At 41.5% G+C, this 16,372-nt stretch overlaps 1 protein-coding gene across 2 annotated transcripts in view; it reads right to left on the bottom strand.

Moving 5' to 3' along the window:
- TRIM36 (tripartite motif containing 36) overlaps positions 1-7,092 on the bottom strand; it is a 40,429-nt gene extending 33,337 nt beyond the window's left edge. Inside the window, exons 1-2 of one of the 2 annotated variants that reach the window (XM_045565761.1) lie at positions 6,788-7,092; positions 3,764-4,709 (exon numbers count right to left, since the gene is read on the bottom strand). In XM_045565761.1, coding sequence (XP_045421717.1) covers positions 4,588-4,709; positions 6,788-6,851 — 186 coding nt within the window. In that variant the 5' untranslated portion in view covers positions 6,852-7,092 and the 3' untranslated portion in view covers positions 3,764-4,587. Of the gene's footprint in view, positions 1-3,763; positions 4,710-6,787 lie in introns of those variants that run through there. The other variant, XM_045565760.1, reaches the window with a different exon arrangement.
- Positions 7,093-16,372: the final 9,280 nt, after the last annotated feature.

Consider the following 16,372-nt stretch of genomic DNA (forward strand, 5'->3'; position numbering starts at 1 on the left):
ATCCTTTCTTCTTCCCTCTCCACCATTGGTCAGCCTCAAATCATACTGTTTCTTCTTCCTCAGGTTTTGTTCTTTCTCATTCTCACAGCTGATTCCCCTGTCCACCCGAAGCCTCCACTTTGCATGCCTAGATTACAACAACAGCCTATCAATTAGGCATTTACAGATGACTTTCCATATGTGTAGCCCTGTCCTTGTGCCTCTACGTGCAAGGGGCAGAATAAGCCATAGTCTGGGACCACAAGCAGCTTGGTGTGGGAATGTAAGGGGAAGGGGTGTATGTGTATGGGAGTGTATTTGAACGTGTGTGTGTGTTGCGGGCAGGGATTATAAGAGGGTTGGTAAACTTGCCATAACAAAATAAGTCTGGTAAAGGATGGAAGGCCTGAAATACTATGCTTTTCTGCAGATGCTGGGAAACTTTTTTGAAGGCTTTTCAGCAGGAAAAACATGAAATATCTGGGTTTTCAAAAAAAAATTATTTTTTATTCCCCCGTTTTGCATGGCATATGCTATTTCTTGGTGCCTATCCCTCCCCAGTTTGGAGTATCCTAGCACCTCCTTTTCCCATAATTTCTTTTAAAATCTGAGTCAAAATTCAACACAAGGAAACTTATTCCATTTCTATTACACCCCTCCCAGTCTGTGGACCTTCACTCAGCACTCTTGCCTTCATCGTAATATCTTGCACTTGTTGGTATTATTTAATTGCTCTTCTATCACAAGGGCTCTTCCATCTTCTAGGTCTCACATTCATCTACTGCATGAAGCCCAAAAGGTCAATAACACCCTTTCCCCAAACATAGACAAAATTCAGGTTCTGGTAAAACAGGCTCAATAAATGTTTGTTACTTGCTATTTAAAATACAAACCTGTTACTTTGTAAACCATACACTACTCACTAAGCTGACCTGGTGCCTTCCCATATTGACTCCTATTACCCACCAGGAGATTAAATTCCTGGCTGGGTCAGGTCCCAGTGATCATGGTGTATGTTTCAGTCAGTGCTATGAGGCACCACTGGCTCTTAATCAGTTTGGTCTGAGATCAGATAGGGTTCTGATCAGATTCTTTTAGTATGTCCTAAACAAGAAGTAGAAACAAAGTGATATGGCCACATACCCCTAAGCCTTGCCCCCTGTTGGGAACCCCTAGTCATTGAGCAACTAACTATGGGTACAAAATCAAGAAAGCCCCTGGACTTATGGAAAATAAGGAAGATAGAAAGTAAATCACAGGGTTTTACAGTAGATTGGCACACAGATTGTCTGTACTTCCGGTTATCGGGGGGTTATAGGTGATGGGACGATAAATGGCACTGTCTATCAATTATTGACCAAGCCTCTGATATGCTAAGGTTACCAGTCATAAAGTGTTTCTATGGGAACAAAGGGAGGGGAGAGGAGTGCAGAAAGCCAGGAAGTTCAGATTTCTACTGCCTGGCCAAATCCTGCTCATCTTTCAAGATGCAGTTCTAGAACCTCCTTCATTAGTCTAGTTTTCATTGATTGTCTCCCCTTACTCTCAACTCCTTTAGCACTTAGTCTTACCGCTCAGTTTAACACAACTACATATTCTCAATTTGTACACTAATGTTTGATGCTTTGCAAGTCTTATCTTCCCAACCATTTAAGCTTTTACTTGTTAAAGAGAAGATTCAGTAGGCATTTACCTACTAAACAGTAGTACCACACCAACAGTTTGAAACTGGGGAAATGAGAGGAACATAGTGCTGCTCTGACCGACATTTTTCCATTAATGACAGGAGTGTAGTGGCTGCATAACTTGTAGGCAAATAGGTTTTTTGGCCAACCGGAGGTGAACAAAATTGCCAATATTTTGAGGTTGTCTAGCAGGTCCTTTTTGGCCACATCTTATTATTCCTCCTCTTAGGGTTGCTAGATTTAGCAAATAAAAACAAACACACCCAGTTAAATTTGAATTTCAGATAAATAATGAAATTTTTGTAGTATACGCATGTCTCAAACATTGCATGGGACATACTTGTACTAAAAAGAGTTGTTTATCTGAAGTTCAAATTTAACTCTATATTCTATATTTTATCTGGCAACCCTACCTCTATATCACAGTGATCACAGTTTGGATTTAAGGTGTCTCAAGACCCAACCCTGTTGTCCTAATAGCCAGAGGTAATATCTTTCATTTATTGAGGACCTATTATGTGCCAATAACGGCATTAGGAATCTTGCATAAAATATTCATTTGATCCTTGCAATAACCCTATGAAATAGGTATTTTTTTTAATTAAATTTATTTATTTATTTTAGAGACAGTCTCACTGTCTCTCAGGCTGGAGTGCAGTGGCACAATCACAGCTTACTGCAGCCTAGAACTCCTGGGCTCAAGCAATCCTCTTGCCTCAGCCTCCCAAGTAGCTGGGACTACAAGTGCATGCCACTGCTCCTGGCTAATTTTTTAATTTTTTGTAGAGATAGGGTCTTCACTATGTTGCCCAGGCTGCTCTCAAACTCCTTGCTTCAATGAATCCTCCTGCCTTGGCCTCCCAAGGTGCTGGGATTAAGGCATGAGCCACCACACCCAGCCACTGGAATAGGTTTAATTCTCTTCAGAGGATACAGGTAACAACCACAACTCCTCCCCACCTCTACCCAGAGATTAAGTAATAAATATGCTCAGGATCACACCACTAGACACGAAAGAAACAGGATTCAATGCTGCGTCTCATTCCAGCATCCCTCTTGCACTGCCAGGTAAGTGTAAAACATATAATTTATAATTTCATAAAAAATATGATTTAAATATTCTTTTTCAAAGTAGTTTTGGGTATACTTTTTTTCCAAATTATCTTTAGGACAATGTAGTAAAATAAATCAGGGGAAAATTATATTTATGAAATTAGCTATTTTCAGAATGGCATTACAAAAGTCTAAATCTTCTGTTTGCCTTCCCTACCCCCTACAGCACACACATTTCACCCAGTCCCAAGATATAAAAAAAAAAAAATTTAAAAACACTTTCCAGTGGACACAACCTTACCATTAGCACTCCAGTTTAGAGTTTAGCTGTGTGAGCAACTATCTATTCATCCTTCTGAAACAGATCATTTGGTGGTATTTTTGTTTTGGTCCCAGGAGATGTTTAAAACCTTACATTAGTCTAGATTTCAGGATTTTTCTAAACCTAATTCTTCAGAGGATAAGTGTATTCTTGTTTTGAAGTAAATTTTGTGTTTGTAAAACTTCTTGAATTTTTTGTGCCTCAAAGATGTTAGAAGTTAAAATAATAATTCACCAAGTAATGGTATCATCGCCTATTTCTCTATTAAAATTAAATGTAAGTTTTCCAAAGCCTCTTTTCATTTGCTCAAACTATTTATTGTATTCGTTGGTTGTGCCTGAACAGTAATTATTGAATTATGGGAAACAGGATGTATTTTCTGGCTATTTATATATAAATAAATTTATTAAATACTCAAAATATAAAGGGGTATACTAAATCTAAATTCTATGTTCCTTGTCATTAAATCTTCATTATATGATTTCAGAAAAGTATATGATGGCAATAAAAATCATTGATGCAAATCTTTCAAGAGACCAAAACAGTTTGAAAATACTGCTATGAGCAGTCCTATATATTGACCACAGATTTGGAAAACTGTACTTTAGTCCAGAGAGATGAGTTGCAAAAGAAACAAAAAGACAGCTTTCAGAACTGGTAAATTTTCACAATTAGTAAAATATGAGGAAATACATTTACATTGATTTTTAAACCTCTTGAGAATTATAACTGTACTTCTAGGGTGTTACTTGATGAGCAGAAAGATCACGATGGCAGGGATCACTGTGTACTTTAAATATTAAAGTAACCATAACAATAGAGTAAAATAAGGTGATCAAGTTTGTCCTGTGGGTTTTAGGTTACCCTAAGATGAAAGGCTCACCTCCCACATTCAGAGAACACAGAGTAAGCTCATTTAATTTGAAGTAGGCACATAAACTGCTGCCACTGGGAAGGGTAGTGGATTGGAGGTGGGCACGAACTTTCACTTTTTACTCTGTAAAACCTTGTGTGAAGTTTGAATATTTTGCAACAAGCATAATATTCGGGTATTAATTTTATAAAATTCTAGAGCCATGTATCTTAAATCAACTTACATAAGGAGTTTGAGAAGTCCAGCACAAGGATAAGACAATGTCTGGGGGAAAAGCGAAAGAAATCATGAGGATGGCCAACTCACTGTTCCCAACTCCGAGGGAAAGAGTGGGAGGGGGCAGGCCCACTACAGGCCTCTGCACTGCTGTAACTCTCAGGATCAGACCAGTTTCACATTATTCATTACATTACTAACCTGAACTATGAAGCGGAACTTAACTTCTCAGAGGAAAATAAAGCAAATCAACCTCAAAGGGCTGCTATTCCATGGCTGCTATCCAGTCTTCAAATCCTGTATAATCACACACAGAACAGGGGTTTCAAATGGAGCTGGGATGGGGGGAGCTTGAGGAGAGTGGATAGCAGATAGGCTTGTGCTGAAACAGTCAGGAGGCTACTACTGACCAACCCAACCCCCTTCACCCCCAAAAAAGGACAGAGGGAGGAACTGTCCTAAGTTCTTCCTGGGAGAGCCTGCTTTCCAACCCCAGAGATTTCAAAGGGACACTTGGCCTCTCCAATTTTGGAAGTCCCCTGAGCATGCTCAGGTCCATTGCTGAAGCCTGATGAAGAGGGTCTGACTAGTAAAGAGAGGCAGAGAATCCACAGAACGAAGCCAAAAAGTTATTTTGTTTTTGTTCTTTCATCACAGCGAGCATATTATGATGCACATATTGCTATTCTGAGAGGGTTGTTTTGGGTTTTGTTTATCTGACTTGATTACAAGGAGTTTTAAGGATTCACCAATGGCTCTGCCCTACCTCCTATTTAGTGCTTCTGGGAGGCTCACCTGTCTGCCTCATAGCCACCTGGGGTGTTAAAATGCTGATCCCTGGGTCCTGCCCCAAAACTATTCTCTCAGAATTCCAGGGCTTGCCTCCCTTTGAAGGAAAGAAAAGCCAATGAATACAATTCTGGCTTACTTTGAAGAATGTCCTAGCACCACAGAACAAAACTCACTTAGCAATCATCCCATGGAGTAATCATTTGTTTTGTAATCAACAAAAAGGCATTCTTTTTCCTGCCTGCCCCCCAGCCCCAGCCCTCACACTTCCCAAATAGGTACACCTGTTAGACATCGCCCTTAGCCCTGGCAGCCGGGGTCCTGCAGGGCGTCCTGCTCTGTAGAGGGCCGGGCTCTGGCCCTCCTCTGGCTGTGCGCCTCTTCGCTCGGAGCCAGGCTTTTCTTCTGGACTTCTCCTCTCCCCAGGGTCCATTCTTCAGAGGGCAGAGCGGGCTGCAGTATGCACCCTAGGCCAAAGGGCTGGTAAAGAGGCCGCTGTTGGGGACGACGAGGGCCTTGGATGTACTGGCCGGCGTGCGAGCGGGAGGCCCCTCAGGTGCAGGATGGAGCTCCAGTTGCAAGAACAGAACAAAGGTTCTCCATTTGTACTTCTGGCCTGGGCTTTAAATGGGAGGGTGGCCTAGGAATAGCCCCCACCTTTGAAATGTTAATGAACATTTTATTTCGGATGAACGTGTGCTACGGTTGCAGAACAGGAGAATTCAGGGAGGCGTATGGTTTGCCTGGGACCCTTTAGGCTGGCAGTGCCTTAAACCGGCTCCCCAGCTCTGGGAGCCGCAGGACCGTGTGGCCTGCAGCTAAAACTGCTCCATGCCGTACCGCGGCGGAGCTGGAGTTAGGCGGTGTGCGACTGAAGTTTCAGATGCTCACTCCGGAGCTGCAAAACCATCCCTTCTCCTTTCAGATGACCGCACGCAGGGAGTCGGGTTCTCCTCTGTGCCATCACCTCTTCTCGAAGCTCCATGCGCAGAGGGCGAACGCACACGCCCTCTCCCGCCTTCTCGCCGCCCGTGAGTCCCGGTGCGGCCTCGGTATTTGCCGACACGTCCCGGCTGCAAACCACTCAGGAGCCTCTCAGAGCAGTTTGGCGGACGCAGCGCGGAGCGCAGCCGCCCGCAAGGCCCTCTGCCCAGGCCTGGCGCCACCCTGCCCCGCTGAGGGCGTGGTCGCGAGGACCCGTCGACGGCGCCATCCCGGGTTCCTAGAGGCTCCGGGACAGGTGCGGGGCTGAAATACGGCTCCCTCCAGCATCTTCCCCTCCCCACGGAGAAAAGGCTGCTTGAAATATCCCTGGCCTGGAGCGGCGGCTAAGGACCTGGAGGGAGGGCTGCAATCGGCAAGGCAGGGCGAACCGAGTGCTGCCCTTCTTTACCGGCCACCGGGTCTGGCTGCGCGCTGAGCACGCTCCCGCCCTCCAAGCCTTCCCACCCGCCGGCCCGACTCCCCCTCCACGCTCCGCGCCCAGACAGGCGAGGTCACCCACTCGAAGTCACCACGCTTGACCACCCCTGGGTGCGCGGGAGAGCGCCCCCCGGCCACCGCCCAGCCCTCCTCTCCATCTCTGCACGCTGGCCTGACCCCCTGCGTCCTGGGAACCCCCGCCGCGGCTCAGCCGGCTCCAACGCGCCCGAAAGCCCCCGTGGGTCATTAAAGAGATGCCATGCAGTAAAGAAAAGGTGGCCACTTTGCATTCTGCAGCTGGTGGGACGCCCGGGCTGAGAGCAGGCACCCCGGGGTTCTACCCCCCGCCCCGCCGGGGCGCGGGAAGGGACGGGACGCCCACAGCTCCAGGCCGGGTAGCGCCCGGAGGAGGGGGCCCCGGCCGCGGGCCGCGCGCCCGATCTCCTACCTTGCCTTTAGCTAGCAATTCCATAATGTAGCCAAATTCACTTATTTCCCCCGACTCCGACATCCTTACGACGCTTCACAAACTCCGGAGTGCCGAGACGGGTGCATCGAATGTGTCCTTTCTTTTCTTCTTCTGTTGTCAGTCTGAGTTTCGCCAGGCTCCCCGCCAATGTGCCGTTAACGAGGAAAAGTGAGGCAGCGGGGCAGAAAGCAGGACGCGGGTTCGGGAGGGACGAAGGCCGCGGGGCGCTCCCGGCAGCCCGGTCCGGCGCCCGCGGCGAAGCGGTCGGGGCTGCGCGCTGTGACGGAACCGGCCCGGGCGGCGGCGGCGGCCGTGCGACCCTCGCCGGGCGGAGCCGGCGCGGAGGCCCCGCCTCCTCGGGGGTCGCGGCCGCGCCGCCGCCGGGGGTCGGGCGCTGCGGAGACGGGCAGGCGCGCACACAAAGCTGCCTGCGCCCGGGGTGGGCGGCCCCGGCCCGACGTCCCCTGGCCGGCGGCAGCGGCCCTTTATCGGCCGCCGGGGCGGACGGCGGTCCCGGGCTCTCCGCGCGAAGACCTGCAAACAATCCCCGTCACACGGCCTGGAGGTGCGAGGGCAGAGAGAGATGAATGCAGAGGACGCACAACAAAGGATCTGGCTGCCGGCGCCGGAAAAAAAATAAGTGAAGGCCCAGGAAATGGCAACGCCGCTTCTCAAGTCAGCCTTCCTGAAATCCAATAGGTAACAAAGACCAAGCCCAGCGCTTCTGAGATGAGAACAAATACCAGGATTGTGTTTTAAACACTCCAAGTGTGTAAGGTCGATCGTATCTACATATCCTCTTGATACTCAACTTTCCGTTAAAAAATAAAAATAAAGTAAAAAATAAAACGCAGAAAGCATTCATGCTAACCAGGTTCTTGGACACTCTCATCCTTAGTTACCACAAGCCCACTCTTCTAATTATTTGTTTTATTGATTGGATTAAACATGCAGTGCATGCTCCTCATACTTTATACTTCTTTTCATAACAGCAGCTTCCGGAGGAGCCCGCAGCTGAAATGGCCTCTTAGCCCATACCTGACAACCTTTGCTTCTGTTGAAAAGAAAACTTGGCTGAACAAAGTCAGTCCTAGTCTTATTGCTATGTTCCAGGCAGTCTTTTATCTTTCTTGAAAAGGAGAAGAGCGATAAGGATTTGACTTTTTCTCAAAAAAAGAAAAAAATCTTTCAGCAATAATTAGATTAGGGATGAATAAGATTTACTGCAAGTGAAACCACTTTCCTTAGGCAAGTTGGCAGAGTTTGCGCTTGGCTCAGCATCAGTGGTTGGATGGCGTGTGGAAACGGCCTATTTTAAAGGCACATAAGAGTTTTGCAGGCTTAATGGAGACAGGGTTTTTCTCATTTGCCCCTTTTTATTTTTACTTTTTATTTTTTGAGACTGGGTCGCTCTCTGTCGCCGGGGCTAGGGAGCAGTGGCATCATCATAGCTCACTGCGACCTGAAACGCCTGGGCTTAAGCCATCCTCCTCCTTCAGCCTCCCAAGTAGCTGGGACTACAGGCGCTGGCCACCATGCCAGGCTAATTCTTCTATTTTCTGTAGAGATGGGGTCTCCCTCCTGCTCAGGCTGGTCTCGAACTCCTGACTTCAAGTGATCCTCCCACCTCAGCCACCCAAGGTGCTGGGATTACAGGCGTGAGCCATCACACCCAGCCTTTTGTTTGCCTCTTTTTGTCACTTTCTAATTTCTCCTTTCTGGCCCAGAAATCCAAAAGTGTGTACACATTTCCTTTTTCTGCACACCTCTCCTTAATGCTGCAGTAACGTTGCTCCTTAACTGTCTGCCAGAACTTTGCATCTTCATTGTGTTACTTTTCTCTGTGAGCTGGTGCTAATAACCTCTCGGAACAAACAGCAAAAGCTAATATGCTAGATGTTTACAGTTAGAGCTCCGTAGAAAGTAAGACACAATCACAATGCTCTTGGATGTGGAGCTTAGAAGCTTCTTGTCCTTCTCAAGTTCTGTAGAACCTCATATATGCTCTTTGCTTCCATAAGGAAAACTAGAATTCAAATATAGTATCCATGAATGGATTCCTCCCTAATATGAGTGATATTAGGGACTACCAGAAAGAGATATTGCTCTCAAAGTGAAAGTTTTTAATACTCAGAATGGATGCTGGCACATGATAAAAAAAGTGTCAGAGCTGACAACTAATCTTATGTGTGTATTACAAGCAGCAGGGAGAAAGGTAGAGACAAAGAGGCATACAAGCCAATTATTTCCCCTTAAACTTTCCCCAAAACCGTATCCAATGACCTCCACTTATATCTCCTTTGTGAGAAAAAATGGGTTATATACACTCCTAGCTGCAAGGAAGGCCGGGAAGGTGATTATTTTATTCTGGGAACATTGCCACTCTAAATAAAATCAAGGATTTGTTAGTGAGAAGCGGAGAGAGAGATTGGATAGGAAATTATTATTTTCTGCTGTACCTTGGGTACAGCTTCTGAGCTTCAGTTTTCTCTTCTGTAAAATGATTAGTTGTGACTAAATGGTCTCTAAATGCTTCCTGTTCTTAATGCTAAGATCTCTGATCTGAGGATCCCTTTGTCATCTGGCAGCACTAGCTGCCACTCTTCTCCCTGAAAAAGTTGCTATTACAAAAGGGCTGTCCACGTGATCACTTGCTCCCGGCAAAATGTCCTTATCAGTTGCCTGGATTCCTACCTAGGACCAAGGCAGTGATGGGGCAAAGGTTTTGGCGTCAGCTGCTGCCGTGTCAGAGGACTGCCCATGAGTGCACCCATGTCAGCGTCCAGACGTTAGAACATGAGTTGGGTCCTGAGCATTGACTCAAATGGGGGTGGTATTTACCACCCTTTATTGTCATCATTGTGTGAAGAACACTCTGGAGCGTTACAGACCTTTCAAAGATGACAAGCATACAAAATGAAGAGCACATTAGAATTTCTCCTGATATCCTTTGTATGGACTTCAAAGACACAGACAGGGTCAGACCATCATTAGGTACCAAATAAAAGTTGTTTCATTATTTCTTCTCTAAGAAAAAAATAAAATTAAAATCATATAGATTAATATCAAATTTCACTCCCCCAAAGGAATCAAAGTTAAGAAAAATGTTAATATTTCTCTAAAAATAATGAATGGAATTAACATGACAGATGCTGCTTCCCAGGGAACTTCCCCACCCAAGAAGAAAATATTTAGTAGAGGGATTATGTGATGTGTGAATTTTTCACACTGAGAAGACCAGCAATATTAAAGGGTCCCTTGCTGTGGAAAATATGCTAATTGCCAACTTCCATCAAATGGAGAGAAATCTTCGATATAATTGCTCTATTGCCATGCCAACTAGTGAAATCATTGAATATACAGATAACACTCTATTTTCTCCTTCTGATGGTAACCAACATGTTAATACATAATAGTTTTAACAAATAACAGTAACAAAATACACAATCCAATCTTTTAAAATGGTGTACACACAAATAATTGTATTTGTGAAGGTTTAGAAGTTAAAATCTATGACAAATGTTTAGCTTTTTAAAAGTTAGAGACTGAAATAAGGAATCTACCAAGATCTAAGTTTTAATAAACTTACATTTTCTTCAACAGTTTTTATTTCAAAACTGTAAACATAAAATTTGACTTTCTGACAAAAATGCATCCCAGTATCTGTACCCAGAAATGTAATTTTAAAAACCTCTTCTTTATTTTTTTAAACAGTTTTATTGAGGTATAATTTACATTCTATAAAATTCACCAATTTAGGTATACAGTTTAGTGATTTTGATTAAATTGTGGAGCTGTGCAGCCATCTCATAATCTGGTTATAAAACAATGGAATATCCATTTAAGACTTTCTTTAATTTCTCTCAACAATGCTCTATAGCTTTTAATGTTGAGATACTGAACTTTTTATTAATGTATTGCTAAGTGTTTTATTCTCTTTACTATATTGTTAATGAAATTGATTTCTGTATTTCATTTTTGGATTGTTCATTGCTATAGAATTATAATTGATTTTTGCATAACATAGTATCTTGCAGTAGTGCAAAATTTATTAATTCCAATAGATTTTTTTTGTAGATTCCTTATTATATCATCTATAATGAAAGAAAATTTTACTCTTTCTTATCCAATCTATATGCCTTTTATTTATTTTTCTTACCTTATTGCTTTGGTCAGAACCTCTAATGCAATATTGAGTGAATGCAGCAAGGGTGGACATCTTTGTCTTATTCCCAATTTTGGGGAAAAGCATTCATTCTCTCACTATGAAGTACTGATTGGGTTAGCTACATTCTCTAAGTTTTGATATGTTAATTCAGTTAGAAATATTTTTTAATTTCCCCTTGTGATTTCTTCTTTCACCCCTGAGTTATTTATAAGTGTGTTCTTTAATTTGAAATGATTCCAAATATTGTAGATTTTCCATTTTGGTGGTATTGATTTCTAATCCAATTCTGTTTTGAAAAAAGAACATCCTTTGAATGACTTTAATGTTTTTAAATACATTGAGACTTTTTTATGGTCTAGCATGGGAGTCAGCAAACTTTTTCTTAAAGGATGAGATATTAATTGAACCTTTTACTTTTTTTTTTTTTTTTTTTTTTTTTGAGACACAGACTTGCTCTGTTGCCAGGCTATAGTGATGTGGCCTCAGCCTAGCTCACAGCAACCTCAAATTCCTGGGCTCAAGTGATCCTTTTGCCTCAGCATCCCAAGTAGCTGGGTCTACAGGTACAGGCCACCTTGCCTGGCTCATTTTTTCTATTTTTAGTCACCTAATTTTTTCTATTTTTAGTAGAGACAGTGTCTCGTTCTTCTTGCTCAGGCTGGTCTTGAACTTTTGACCTCAATTAATCGTCCTGCCTCGGCCTCCCAGAGTGCTAGGATTATAGGCATGAGCCACCTTACCTGGCCTAATTGAACATTTTAGACTTTTAGCCATATGTTTCTGTCACTACTCAACTCTGCTGTTAGAGGATGAAAGGAGCCATCAACAATGGGTAAACAAATTGTTGTGGACATGTTTCAATAAGCATTTATTTACAAAAATAGGCAGCTGAATAAACACATGAAAAGATACTCATTATTAGTCATTAGGGAAATGCAAATCAAAACAACAATGAGATACCCCCTCATACCTATTAGGATGGTTATAACCCAAAACACAGAGAATGAAAAGTATTGGTGACAATGTGGTGAAACTGGAAAACTCTTACATGGCTGACGGGAATGAAAATTGGTGCAGCCATTGTGTAAAACAGTTCAGTCGTTCCTCAAAAAGTTAAACATGGAATTACTGCATAACTCAGGAATTCCACTTCTAGGTATGCACCCAAAAGAATTGAAAACAGGGACTCAAACAGATACTTATACGTTAGTGTTCCTTGCTACATTTTCCACAGTAACCACAAGCTGGAAACAACCCAAGTGTCCATCAGCAGATGAATGGATAAACAAAACATGGTATATACATATCATGGAATATTTTTCAGCCACAAAATGTTAGGAAGTTTTGATATATGCTACAATATAGATAAACATTATGCTAAGTGAAATGAGCCAGAAACAAAAGGACAAGTATTATATAATTTCACTTATATAGGGACAGAAAGCAGATTAGAGGAGCTAGAGAAACTCAGTAAGAGAGAGTTATTGTTTAATGCGTACAGAGTTTATGTTGAAGATGACGAATAAATTTTGAGTACAGATAGTGGTGATGATTACGCAACATCATGAATATAATGCCACTGAATTGTACGCTTAAAAATTGTTTAAAGAAAATAGGCAGCTGGGCCAAGTACACGGTGGCTCACACCTGTAATCCTAGCACTTTGGGAGGCTGAGGTGGGAGGATCACCTGAGGCCAGGAGTTCAAGACCAGCCTGAGCAAGAGAGACCCTGTCTCTACAAAAAATAGAAAAATTAGCCTGGCGTGGTGGCCGGTGCCTGTAGTCCCAGCTACTCAGGAGACTGAGGCAACAGGATTGCTGCTTGAGCCCAGGAGTTTGAGGTTGCAGTGAGCTATATGATGACACCACAGCACTCTAGCTCAGGCAACAGAGTGAGACTCTGTCTCAAAAAAAAAAAAAAGAAAAGCAAAGAAAATAGACAGCTGGCCCTTAGGCTATAATTTACTGACCCCTGGCTAAGAATATAATCTATTTTGGATGATATACCAGGTGTGCTTAAAAACAATGTATTATATATCCTGTTGTTATTGGGTGAAATGTTCTACAAATGTCAGGTAAAGTTGGCCTTTCCGTATGTTCCATGTCTTTGTTCTTCCTATGTTCCTCTGCTGTCTTCTTTTGTGTTAAATACCTTTTAGTGTTCCTGTTTCATTATTCTTTTGATCTTTAACAAAATTCTTATTTCTTAATGGTTACTCTAGGAATTATAATGCAAATCTTAACTGATTATAGTGTACTTCAGGTTAATACTAACTTGATTCTGTTAAATATAGCAACTTTACTTCCAAACCTCCTCCCTCCATTGTCATGCATATTTATACATGTTATGAACCAAACAGTACAATGTTATAATTATTACTTTACACAATCTAACATAAAACTGTTTTTAAAGAAATTAAGAGAAGAGAAAAAAATATATGTATACAATTTTATTTACACACATTTATCATTTCTGGCGCTCATCCTTTCTTGCTATCTGTAGTCTTTTCCTTACATTCTGAAGACTTCCTTTAGTATATCGTGTAAGGCAGATCTGTAAGCAATGGATTTTCTCAATCTTAGTTCACTTGGGGAAGTTTTCATTTTACTTTCTTTTCTGAAGAATAGTTTTGTTAGATAGGCAAATTTTGCCTGATGGTTTTTTTCAACACTTTCAATACACCATTCTACTGAATCAATGATGGATCTCATTTTAATTTATATTTCCCTGATTACTATTGTGGTTATGCATCTTTTCATGTTTAATGGTCATTTGTTTTCCCTTGTTTATAAATAGTTTATTCATATTCTTTATACTTTTTCTATTGGGGTATTTGGGTTTTTTCTTATGGATTTATGGGGTTCTTTATGCATTCTTATATGTATCCTTTATCTGTTGTATATGTTGCAAATATTTCCTCCCAGCCTATCTCATTTTTTTAAACTTTGTTGTCTTTTGATGTACATAGGTTTTTTTTTATCAACATTTGATTGGTTCATCCTTTCACCACTGATTTGAAATGGCACCTTTATTACTTAGTAATTATAAATCACATAAAATCATGTAAAAATCATGAGTCTTTACCTAGATTTTTCTATTCTGTTTTATTGATCTATTTGTCTATTCCCATACTGATTATTCTAATTATTAAATGTACTTCATTTTTGTATTTGCTAGAGCATTATTCTTATTTTAGAGATTGTCTTGAGCATTCTTGTGCATTTCTCTTTTGAATTAATTTTAGGACTGGACAAGTTCCTGGACAATCTTTGAAATGTTCATTGTGATCTTTTTGGATATAGATTAATTTGGAAAAAAAAGAGAAGTGTTTACAATTTAGAGTATTCTCTTCCAATAACATAGTATGCCTGTTTATTCAGGTCATGTTTTATAGTGATATCATTCAGGGAAGGTTTTAAATATTCTTACAAACATATTGTGTTGTTTTTCTGAGTATGAGTCCTTTACATGAGTATTGCTAGGGAGTAGGAAGGCGGTGGATTTTGTCTGCTGATCTTGTTTCTGGTCACCATGTTGGAGTCTTATTATTTCTAATAGCTCGTTAGTTGATTCTTCTGGAAATTTTTAAAAGATATATTATCTGAATAGACATATAGGCCATTTCCCCCCCTTCTTTGCCAATATTTAGAGATCAGTTTTTATTTTATTTGCTAGAACTGCCAATGTAATATTGCATAGAAGTGAAAGCAACCTTCTTGTCTTATTTCTGACTTTAATAGAAACACGCCTAACTTTGTAGCTGAGGATTTTTTGGCAAATATACTTTATTGGGTTAGAAAGTCTCTTTCTATGCCTAGTATGCTAAAAAACAAAAACAAAACCTCTTTTTTATTAGATATGTATGTTGAATTTTATCAAATCCATTTTTAGAGCATCTATTTACATGATTGTATGGTCTTCATTGTTAATCTGGTAATAGAGTGAATTACACTGATGTTTTTTTCCAGTGTTGAACCTCTCCTGGCATAGGTCCTTCTTGGTTATGATACATAATTCTAGTAATCCATTACTGAATCTGATGTACTGACCTAGTCCTCAGCATTTTTGCTTTAATGTCCACAGATCACAGTCTGGCAGCCTGAGACTCCTCCTGTTCCCTGTATCTGCCCCTTCTGAGTCACCAGCCCATTTGGAGTCATTCCATTTTTAGGTAGCAGCTTTTCTCTGTTACTACTATTTCATCTGCATTGTATATTTCAGGTATTCCTTGTAGTAATTCCTGGTCCAGCCAATGTATCCATTTCTGTGTTCTAGTCCTGCTATGGATTTTAAAAATAATAGTATCCATTATTTTTAGGAATTAGGGATGGGAGGGCAGAGGCTTAACATGAGTTCTGCTCTCCACCTTGATTCAAGATCCAAGATTGATGCCATTTTAGTCTCTTATTGGAACCTGATTTTTCTGGTACTCTCCAAACAGTAAATATTACCAGAAAACTAGGCATACACACCTAACATTTTCTTCTCTTTCAATAATGTGGTTTTTTATTTAATTTCTTAAAATATTTGCTATTAGAAAGGCAGTACATTAGTCAAAGTTGTCTATAATGGAGACATGTCACAAAATGCCTTTCCTGCGTGGCTTTTCAACACCCATTTGGGACAAATTCTTAGAATTTCCCCTTGAAATGAACCAACTTGATCAGCTACCAATATTTTGTCCTCTTCTACATTAGAACAGGAACCTCCTCCCCCAATCCCAATGAAATACTGCTTACCTCAATAGCATTTAGAACAGAGTTTTCTTTTCAAGTACCTTTTCCCTTGAGGTGAAAAGGACATTGTATCTTCTAACAGTTTCTTTTCTGGAGAAGTTTATCACACACAATCTTTGGCCCAAAGAAGGCAGCAAACTGCCTTGGGATTGTTTGTGAAAGGACAAAGGATCAATCCTGGTCTTAGAGTTTCCCAAATGGCAAAGTTGGAACTGTGTGCACATATCCGAAATTCATCCTCAATCTCAAGGGATACTTTATTTCTCTAGCAAGACTTTACCCAGGAGGAAGCCCAGGATGGCCAAACTAGGCTATCAAAGGAGGCAGTGGCCTCCCAAGACATGCTGCTGAGAACATGACCTTCTGTGCCTGAATCCCAAGTTGATTTTCTGAATCCCAAAATACCAATAACACTCAATCATTAATATCCATTATATATGACTGACCACCTACTGTGTGCCCAGCAGTGTTCTGGGAGTGGAGATTCAGTGGTAAACAAGATAAACATATTCTTAAAATATAAATGCCTTTTACTATCATTCTGTGTTTTGAAAGCTTCAATTTTGTATTGGGATTTTTAATGCTGAGGTAATATGATCTCGGTAGGTAGGGCAAAACCTTTTTTTCCCTGCAGGGTACACCGTGAAATGATACACC

This window comes from Lemur catta, chromosome 12 (genome assembly GCF_020740605.2).
Source record: "Lemur catta isolate mLemCat1 chromosome 12, mLemCat1.pri, whole genome shotgun sequence".
Taxonomy (NCBI): domain Eukaryota; kingdom Metazoa; phylum Chordata; class Mammalia; order Primates; family Lemuridae; genus Lemur; species Lemur catta.